Below are 10975 nucleotides of genomic sequence, written 5' to 3' on the forward strand. Positions count from 1 at the left end.
GGTCACCTCGACGACATCTGAAGCATCCATCCTTTTCGTAACACAACTGCTTATCCACTGTGTTTAGTGGATCTCGACTCAAACCTACGGCTGACTACATATAGTCCGCCGTAGCCTCGAGGGCTACTTCTCATCTGAAGCATCCATCCTTTTCGCAAGACAACTGCTTATCCATTGTGTTTAGTGGATCTCGACTCAAATCTACAGCTGACTACATATAGTCCGCCGTAGCCTCGAGGGCTACTTCCATCGGGAGGACTCGGTAATCCGACTCAAACTCATATTCGAGTACCCGTGTTCGGCTCGGATCCAAGAATCGGCGACACAAAATACCTTTTTCAACCAATAGTGATCTTCATTAACAAAACATCCACAGGAGATACACGGTTACAAGGTTACAATTTAGAGTCCAGTTATTACTGGAAACAGTCGCAACCAGACTGGAAGGCTACTCCCACCGGGAGCGCTGGCGCGCATCCTGTAGAATCTATTCTATAGTCCTACAACTCAAGCTACTGTCGGCGTGACTCCACGCGCTTCAAGATGAGCTCCTCCTCGGCTACATCCCGCCACTGGATCATATGCACAGCTATTGCCCGCACTGCTTCAAAGTGCGGCCGCATGTCATATGCCTGACCAGGTACAACTGGCAAAGTGGCGACTCACCGGAGGTCTAGGTCTGGATAATTGATTCGAACGAAAGAAAGCACGATTTTGGCACCCTTCACCGGCTGAAGACATATCAGCTCCTTCATCTTGTCTCCACTATGGAACTTGTCCATTAATTTTCCCAGATTTGGAGGTGCATCTTCTAACGGCAAGAAGGCTCGATGAGTCAAAACTAGCATATCCCTGCACGAAGCAAAGTACCTTCTGACCTGTTCGACTCAGGTCGCGCAGCAGCATTAGATCATGACCCCTTGATCGGTTCGACCAAAACGACGAGCGGTTGATGGTCTGACGAGCATTTAAGGCATTGTTCACTCTATCTTGTTCAGCGTGAGGATCCCAACAGACATATACAGACAGATTAAAGCATGATTCCCAACCTAAAGGGAAAGCAGAAGTCACGAACAACGGCAGGAAACACTTACATTGGAGTCGAGTGCTCAAATCGCGAAGCTCTTCAAAAGATAAACTCGTCTCGGTTGACTGCCGCCTTCAACTTGGCCTTGTTGATTTGGGCGTGTCGCACCAGTGGCCCACGGGGTCCCACTGGTGCCGGATGCGTGGGTCGCAGCTGCAGAGCTCCCGCAAAGACGACTCCCCGGGAAGCCTCCCACCCCTGAGACAATAGTAAAGGGGGTTACGAGAAGACACTCACTGACAAGACCATCATATCGGAGGTTGAAAGCATTGACGACCTCAAGGCCAAGATCCAGAGTAGGAGAGATATCCACCTCAGCGGCTACCCGGGAGGCTTGGTCCCGGCAAGGTAACAGCCCGCTGCCCCTGCAACGACCTGGGCGCCAGTGCTGGGATGCTCCCGGCAACTCGTGCTCGGGCCTACAAGTGGGGACAACAGAACAGTGAAGACAATGGAGACGGTGCATTTAATGCACCGACAGGAGTCACATTGGCAGGTCTAGGCTTGCTTAGCAAGGCTAGAGCGGATACCCTACGGTTCATTTTATTTACCACGTACAGTGGCCTGGGCGCTGCATGAAGCCCAGGGAGGATCAACAATAGAGTAGATTTTGTGGCATTCACACGCGTGCAGTTAACGTGTCACGCTGCATGCATCGGGACCTATGGTATCTCCTTGACTACAAAAGGAGGACCAATGCAACCGGTCAAAGGGTTCGAGTCCAGTAGAGTTTAGCTCAGCATTCATCCAAGTAGCCAAGTCCTTAGAGGGACAAGTAGCAAAGCCCGGGAACCCCCGGTGATGAAGATGTGAGTTCAACAATGTCCATATTGATGGACTTGTATCTAAGAAAGATTTCGAGTGTGTGTTGGCGAACTCGTCGGTTAACAAGGACACAGGGGACACGATTTACCCAGGTTCAGGACTCTCGATGAGGTAATACCCCTACGTCCTGCTTGTCGGATATGTATTGCTGAGTTGATTACAATGGGGTGCCGCAGAGTCTAGATGCACAGAGTCCATGAGTGCATCTAGGCAACTTGTATCTAAGTTGGGGGTGTCCTCTTGGTTCCCCCTCCTAGTCCTTTATATATGCAGGAACCCAGGTCTAAGGTAGAGTCCAAGTCGGTTACAATGAGGAAATATACTCTAATTAACCTTTCTTGTCTTGAGTCGCAAGATTTGGCATGTAGACTCTTGGAGTCGTAGTAGGATTCCTTGTGGATTTGGGCCCCCAGCTGGGCTGTACCGGGTATACTCGAGTCGAGTACATGGTTAGTCATAACCACGTCAGTAGCCCCCAAGTGTCTAGTTGTGTCGAAGACTTGACTAGGGACTTTTCCTGTAAAGAATGAACTCATTTTGTTGTCGAGCCAGTTGCATAGTGAAGCGATCCCCCCCCCCTTACAGGGTTCGATCTCTGTGCTTATTTGTGCTAGTCCCTGGATCGACTCACTAGCACACATAGTTTCAAGATGTAATATCAAGATACAACGGTCAAAGTACTTTATTACAGGAATTTTCAGACCATAATCACCCAGACCACGTGAGGGACCTACGTTCCCACCTACACGGCTACATCTGCACAATCCCTCGGATCCAGGATCATATGTCTTACATCCATCCTGGCAGAGCCCATATTACCATGTGGTTGTACTGGAAGCTACTAAACAGGAAACTAGTCCAGTCTCTGGTTACCCCAGGTGGCATTGCACATTTGCGACGCAAGCGCTCCACGAATCCACGGAAGAGACGTCCATGGACGATCCATCTCCGAATCCACGGGGACTTGACTCAGAAGGACCCATAGAAATGGACCTGACGTCGCATAACATCTCGAATACTCAAAGCAGTCCACTCAGGATGGTTCATTAGGGTTGTTTTTGCCAAGTTTCCAAAATCACTCCACATCATCATTTCACAGTGATTGAGATTCCCTCCCACGTTTACTAACATAGCATGGCTAAGCAATACTAATCACGATGGCTATTGGTGGAGGATTCATGGCAAAGGTAACCCTATAGCTAGTAGGTCAATCATAGCTAGCATAAATACGAGTAATAGTCATATCAATGCATTTCTACAAACAACTCTAATGCATAAGTATTTTAAAAACAATAATAATAGGATATGATCAAAGTGAACTTGCCTTGGTAGCAGTTGGAGTTCAAACACTCGTCACAATCACAAGGTTCGCTCTCCGAGAAAACCATACGAAACAAACAATATACACACACATAAACACACAATTCACATCACGACAAAATAGAATATGCTATGATGCGATGCAAGCATGTGACATGATTTGGTTTATTTTATTTGGGTGATCAACTGCTCTTAAGCATTGGTAATTAAAGGAATAATGCATTAGGGTTTTAAACAAAAGGCCAAAAACAATTTATTAAAACCCTAAATTATAGTTTTATTGGCATCAGCCAAATAATTTAATTCAAAATATTTATTTCTCTGTCCCAATGGACAGAGGATAATAAAACAAATTTTTGGGCACTGGCTTCAATTAAAAAGGACTTCTAAATAATTAGTTATGAACTAAAAGACATTAAACCCTATTCTATAAATTGACTATGATTCAAATATTAAAATTTAAATTTAAACAGTGCCAAAAGATTCTACAGGTTGAGAGCTTTCCAAAAAGGTCAAGTTTGTCAAATTTGGCCAAAGGGTTTAAAAGTTATAAGCATTTGAAGTTACAGGGGTTTTTCTGCAAAAGTGCCATTTAAATCAATTCCGGGATTAAAATTTTATTCTCGTTTTTATTTAAGCAGTGACATGTGGCGGCTTCTCATTCGTTGGTACCGGTTCGATTAAAAATAAAATAGGGATCTAATCTTGGCCGTTGATTTAGATCGGACGGACGAGATCTTACCTCCTTCGTCTCTGGCGGGCTCTAGGGTTCCAGCGACGGCGCGGCACGGGCGGGCGGCGGCGGGCAGTTCCGGCGACATGGGCGGCTTGGGGAAGCGCGCGGGAGGTGCGGCGCGTCGAGGCGGAGTCGGGGACGGGGTCGGCGCGGCTTGGGGTGGTCGGACGCCACGCCTAGGACGAATCGAGCGCGGCGACGGGTGGCGGAGCTTCGGGCTCGGGTCGTCGGGACGCTGCAGTGAACAAAACGCGCGAAGAATCGTGTCACGGTGTGCGCGAGAGAGAGAGAAGAAGAGATGTGCAGGCGGCTTCGAGGATGGCTCACCGAGCTCGCCGGCGCGACGCGAAAACGGCGGCGGCAGTGGAGTGCTCTAGCGAAGAATCGCGGCGGCGTGGGCGCGTAATCGAGGCGGCAAGAAGGGGGAAAAGAATGGGGAGGCCGCGAGCTTTATAGGGACGCGGGCTGCTCGCTTCGGGAAGGCCGGAATCACCGGAGACGGCGATGGCGGCGACAAGTCCGGCGCGGACTCGGTGGAGCTTTCCTTCGAGACGAAGTCTGACAGGTGGGCCCCACCTGTCAGGGGCTGCGGGCGCGCTCGCGTGCGGCTGGGCCGGTCCGGCTCAGTCGGTTCACGCGGAACGGGGCTGGTTCGGCCCAAGTGGCCGGTCCGGTCCGGTTTCTTCCTTTTTTTTCTTTTAGCCTTTTCTTTTTTCTCTTTTTCTCATTTCTTTGATATCTTTTGATTTTGAACTCCAAATTGGTCCAAATAAATTCCAGAAAATTTGTAAAATCATGTTTTATCATGATTTAACTTTTGGGAGTAATTTCCCTTCAAAATAAAATATATAAAAATACATTTGCCCTATAAATGCCTTTAGGGCTATATAACTATTTTAAATAAAATAGTTTTTCAACTCCAAATATTATCCAAAAATTATGGGATAGCTTATTTATGCAATAAACCCCTTTTATAAATAAACCCTATTGGTTTGAAGATCCAAAGCTCAAATGGGTGTAAACCCTAGGGTTTAAATTGAAATAAAAACTTTTCGAAGCCTTTTGAGATTCAAATTTGAATTCAAATATGCAATTGTGGCATGATGCTTATGGATGCAATGCACATGTAAAAGTTTGAAATTTTTGGGATGTTACAGACCTAACCCCCTTAAGATGAATCTCGTCCTCGAGATTCGGTGTGGTTAGCTAAGAGGTGTGGGTGGTCTTCTCGAAGATAATCTTCGCACTCCCAAGTGGCTTCCTCTTCAGTGTGATGGTCCCACGGAACTTTGCAAAACTTGATTGTCTTGGATCAGGTTTGTCTCTCAGCTGTATCCGAGATTCTGATCGGTTTCTCCTCATAGGTGAGATCACTCTATATCTGGACTTCCTCAAGGGGTATCGTATCCCTTAGTGGTGTGTCGGCCATCTCAGGGTGACACTTTTTCAGTTGCGATACATGGAAGACATTGTGGACACTGGACAGTGCTTTCGGTATGTCCAACTTGTAGGCCACTTCCCCTTGGCGTGACAAGATCTTGAAGGGTCCAATGAAACGGGGTGCTAACTTTCTCTTGATTCCAAATCTCTTAACTCCGCGTATCGGTGAAACTCTGAGATACGCTCTACCTTCAATTTCGTAGGTAACCTCCCTACGTTTGGAATCTGCGTAGCTCTTCTGCCTTGATTGAGATACCTTCAGCCGATCTCGGATGAGTCTAACCTTTTCCTCGGCCTCCTTTATCATATCCGGGCCGAATAGGCTACGGTCTCCTACACCATCCCATAACAATGGTGTTCTGCACTTCCTTCCATACAAAGCTTCAAACGGTGACATTCCTATGCTGGCTTGGAAACTGTTGTTGTATGAGAACTCTGCATACGATAGATTGTCATCCCAACTAGAGCCATAATCTAGAGCGCAGGCTCTCAACATATCCTCGAGGATCTGATTTACCCTCTCAGTCTGTCCATCCGTTTGCGGATGAAATGCTGTACTGAATTCTAGTCTCGTTCCTAGAGACTCATGTAGTTGCCCCCAAAACCTTGAGGTAAATTTTGTACCTCTGTCTGAAATTATTTCCTTGGGTACTCCGTGTAAACACACGATTCTGGACATGTAGCGCTTCGCTCATTGAGCACTGGTGTAAGTGGTCTTTGCCGGTATAAAGTGGGCAACCTTGGTCAAACGGTCAACCACTACCCAAATGGAATCATATCCTGATCTGGTCCTTGGTAACCCGGTGATAAAGTCCATGCCAACTTTATCCCACTTCCAGTCTGGTATTGGCAGTGGTCTTAGCAATCCTACTGGTTTTTGGGTTCTGCCTTAACTCTGCTGCACACATCGCACAAGGCAATGAACTCTGCGAGTTCTCGCTTTAATCCGGACCACCAAAATGTTTCCTTTAAGTCCATGTACATTTTTGTGTTCCCTGGGTGGATTGAGTACGGTGAATCATGAGCTTCTTGTAAAATCAGCTTCCTGATTTCCGGACCATATGGTGCCCTGGTCATCCTCACGAAAGTCCTCTGCTTTCCCGATAAGTTTATTTTCTTTTATCGCATTTATTTCCGAATCGCCCTTCTGTGCTTTTCTGATCCTGTCCAGCAACGTGGGCTATACCTCCAATGTGGCCAGATGTCCTTCTGGCACAATCTCCAGTCTTAGGTCCTTGAACTGTTTGCACAACTCTGGCGGTAACTCTCCAGCTGTCAGTCCATTTATATAGCCCTTGCGGCTCAATGCATCGGCTACGACATTAGCCTTGCCGGGATAGTATTGCAGACTCAGGTCATAATCCTTTATCAGTTCTAACCATCTTCGCTGCCTCAGATTCAACTCCTTTTGAGTGAATATGTACTTCAGGCTCTTGTGATCTGTGAACAACTCACAATGTTTCCCCATCAGATAGTGTCTCCAAGTCTTCAGGGCGTGCACTACTGATGCTAACTCCAAATCATGAGTGCGGTAGTTGCCTTCGTGGCTCTTTAGTTGCCGCGAGGTGTAAGCTACAACTCTTCCTCCCTGCATCAATACTCCTCCTAAACCTTGACGTGAAGCGTCGCAATAAACTTGAAAGTCTTCTTGCAGGTTTGGTAGCACAAGAATAGGTGCGGACACCAATTTCTTCTTTAACTCCTGAAAGCTCTCTTCACATTTCTCGTTCCAGGCGAACTTCTTCTCTTTCTTTAATAGTTCCGTCAAGGGTTTGGCAATCTTGGAGAAATTCTCAATGAATCTCCGATAATATCCAGTGAGTCCTAGGAAACTGCAGATATCTCCGACGTTCTTGGGTGACTCCCATTCTGTAACAGCGGTCACCTTAGCTGGGTCGACAGCTACTCCTGCTCCTGACACGATGTTTCCTAGAAAACTGACTTCTGACAACCAAAAGTCACACTTGCTGAACTTGGCGTACAACTTGTGCGCTCTGAGCTTTTCCAAAAATCATGCGCAGATGCTGCTCATGCTCTTTCTTGCTCTTGGAATAAACCAAAATATCGTCGATGAACACAATGACGAACTTGTCCAAGTAATCCATGAACACTTTGTTCATCATGTTCATGAAGTATGCGGGTGCATTGGTCAATCCAAATGGCATCACGGTATACTCGTACAGACCATACCTAGTGGTGAATGCCGTCTTGGGTATACCCATCTCTCGGATCTTCAGCTGAAAATACCCTGATCGCACGTCGATCTTTGAGAAAACGCAGGCTCCTTCCAACTGGTTGAAAAGATCGTTAATGATAGGTAAGGGATATTTATTCTTTATCGTCACCTCATTTAGTGACCGATAATCGATACACATCCGCTGGCTCTTGTCCTTCTCCACAAACAGGACAGGTGCTTCCCATGGTGATGAACTAGGGCAGATGAAACCTTTCGCTAACTGTTCAGCGTCCACAGCCATCTTATAGGGTCTCTTGGCTATGGGTCCACTTTCAGGCATTAACTCGATGAGAAACTCTACGTCACGGTCTGGTGGCATACCTGGCAACTCTTCCGGGAAAACATCCGGATACTCATTCACTACTGGAACCTCGTCCAGGCTAACCCCCTTAAGAGAATTGACCTTAGGTCTCTTAAGTTCATAAGCAGACTTGAAACGGATTCTCGTATTCTCTGGGGTGGTGAGGGTGATGGTCCTTCTGACACAGTCTATGAGTCCCTCATACTTGGCCAGCCAATCCATTCCTAGGATGACATCCAAACCCTTGGACCCTATTATTATTAGGTCCGTGGGGAAGGTGTGTTTCCCTATTTCCAAACTTAGCCCTCGACAGTCATAGGCGGCTATCAGTTCTCCCCCTGGTGAATTCACTTTCATGGGGTTTGCTAATGTGCTAACAGGTAATCCATTTTGATGCACAAATCCTCTTGAGATGAATGAATGAGATGCACCGGTATCAAACAGTACTAAAGCTTTAAATGAATTAACGCTAAAGGTACCGATGACTATACCTTGCTCCTCGGTGATCTCTTCCACGTCGATGTGGTTCACGTTGCCCTTCTGGAATGGGTTTGGTTTAACCACATTCCCTGTCATCCTCTCCGGGCAGTCGTTGGAGTAGTGCCCCATCTTGTGGCACTTGAAGCACTCCACCTGGCTCATGTCCCTGCCAGGGTTGCGGTTTTGTCTGGCTCCATTGCCATTGGTGTGGCCCTTTCCATTGCCATTTTGGTTTCCACTTCCATTGTGGTTACCATTTCCATTGTCGATCCTCGGGCGCTGCTCCTGCTGTTGATTTTGCTGTTGGTGCTGCTGGTGCTTGCTACTGCTGTTGTTGTTCCCGGTATGGCGGTTCTGATGGCCATACCCTCCACTGCGTCTGTCGTTGTGGCCCCCGGCCCTGTGCACAGACGAACTGCCACTACCATCCTAGGTGATGTGCGGCTTCTAATGTGGCCCCGCGGGAGAGCCTCCCTAGTGGAGTCTCCTCTTGCGGTTCTCCATCTGGTGGAGCTTGTTCTCCAACACAACGGTTGTGGGGCTTGGGGCGAGGTAGGTCGGGAGCCGGGGCATGTGATGCCACCCGACTAACAGGAGTCGTATGAGATGCGATTGGCAAAGTGTTGCCTACCTAGATCACTTGGCGGCTAGCGGTGATGCTAAAGCTCACTAGTCGTTTTGCTTATTTAGGATCCTGAATCACTTAGCAACCATCGGAGAGATGTTGGTTCTAGTGGGAGCATAAGTATTAAAGCGTTTAATATTCCTGCTCTTTTATGAATACATGTCTTAAGTGTTTTGCATATTTTCTGTTGTAGATCAATGGCACCTAGCAACCTTCCTCATTTGTCCACTTTTGCGTTGAGGTCGATCCTAGAGAAAGATAAACTTAATGGAACTAATTTCACCAACTGGTATCGTAATCTGAGGATAGTCCTCACGCAAGAAAAGAAGGACCATGTTCTAGACACTCCACTTCCAGATGAGCCTGATGAAGATGCGACAGTCGCTGTCATGAATGCCCACCGTAAGGCTAGAGATGAGTCTACGGAAATTAGCTGTCTTATGCTTGCACACATGGAACCGGACTTGCAGCAGCAGTTCGAGAATGTTGAGGCCTACGATATGATCGAAAGGCTCAAAAGTATGTTCCAGGCTCAGGCAAAGACCGAGAGGTATCAAGTCTCTCAAGCTTTGCTTGGCTGTAAGCTCAAAGACGGTGATCCACTGAGTCCGCACGTGATCAAGATGACTGGTTACGTGCAGTCTTTGGATAGGCTGGGTTTTCCCATAAGCGATGAGTTCGCTACAGATATAGTTCTGAACTCTCTTCCTAGTGCATATGCTCCGTTCATCTCGAACTATCACATGCATGGTATGGATAAGAAGCTCACTGAACTACATGGGATGCTCAAGACAGCAGAGGCTGACCTCAAGAAAGGCACCAGTCAAGTGTTGATGGTGCAGAATAAGGCTAAGTTCAAGAAGGGTTCTTGGACTAAGAAGAAGAAGGCTAAGTCAGGAGGCAAAACTCAGGACTCTGTCCCGAGCGCTGCCTCAGGGACTAAGCCGTCTCCTGCAGCTGGATCCACTTGCTTCTATTGCAAGACGGATGGGCACTGGAAGAGGAACTGCAGCAAGTTTTTGGCTGACAAAGCCAAGAGTGGAAGTGGGACTTCTAACTCAGGTACGCTTGTTTGTAATGTTATAGACATTTATCTTGCTGATGCACCTAACAGTTCATGAGTATATGATACCGGATCAGTAATTCACATCTGCAACTCGTTGCAGGGGCTGGTAAGAACTAGGAGCGTGGCAAGAGGCAAGGTTGATATTCGAGTCGGCAACAAAGCGAGAGTCGCTGCGTTGGAAGTCGGCACGATGCAACTTCATTTACCTTCAGGATTCTTAATGGAGCTGAATAATTGTTATTATGTTTCAGTGCTTAGTCGAAACATTATTTCTGCCTCATGTTTAATGAGACAAGGTTATGAGTCGAATATTAAGAATAATGGTTGTTCTTTATATTTGAAAGATATGTTTCACGGCTTTGCACCCGTCCAGGACGGGTTATTTATTTTGAATCTTGATAGTGAATCAGTCTATAACATAAATGTGAAAAGGTTAAAACCAAATGATCTGAATATGACTTACTTTTGGCACTGTCGGCTTGGTCATATAAGTTGGAAGCGCATGAAGAAGCTCCATGATGATGGACTTTTAACTTCGTTCGACTTGGAGTCGTTCGAGACATGCGAGTCATGCCTACTCGGCAAAATGACCAAGACGCCTTTTGCAAGGAGTTGTGAAAGGGCGTCCGACTTGGTGGAACTAATACATAGTGATGTATGTGGCCCAATGAGCCCGACAGCCAGAGGTAGTTATGAGTACTTCATTACCTTCACTGATGATTTGAGCAGATATGGATATGTCTATTTAATGAAACACAAGTCGGAAGCCTTTGAGAAATTCAAGGAATTCCAGAGTGAGGTACAAAATCAACTCGGCAAGAAAATAAAGTTTCTACGGTCGGACCATGGAGGCGAGTAC

General features: G+C 46.9%; 1 protein-coding gene across 1 annotated transcript; it reads left to right on the plus strand.

Annotated features, from left to right (window-relative positions):
* The first annotated feature begins 9668 nt into the window (after window positions 1-9668).
* On the plus strand, window positions 9669-10247 carry LOC112272054. Its single transcript, XM_024462635.1, has 2 exons — window positions 9669-10112; window positions 10217-10247. The coding sequence occupies exons 1-2, from the start codon at window positions 9674-9676 to the stop codon at window positions 10231-10233; spliced, it is 456 nt and encodes a 151-aa protein (XP_024318403.1). The 5' UTR covers window positions 9669-9673; the 3' UTR covers window positions 10234-10247.
* The last annotated feature ends 728 nt before the right edge of the window (window positions 10248-10975 follow it).

This window comes from Brachypodium distachyon, chromosome 3, assembly GCF_000005505.3.
Source record: "Brachypodium distachyon strain Bd21 chromosome 3, Brachypodium_distachyon_v3.0, whole genome shotgun sequence".
NCBI lineage: Eukaryota > Viridiplantae > Streptophyta > Magnoliopsida > Poales > Poaceae > Brachypodium > Brachypodium distachyon.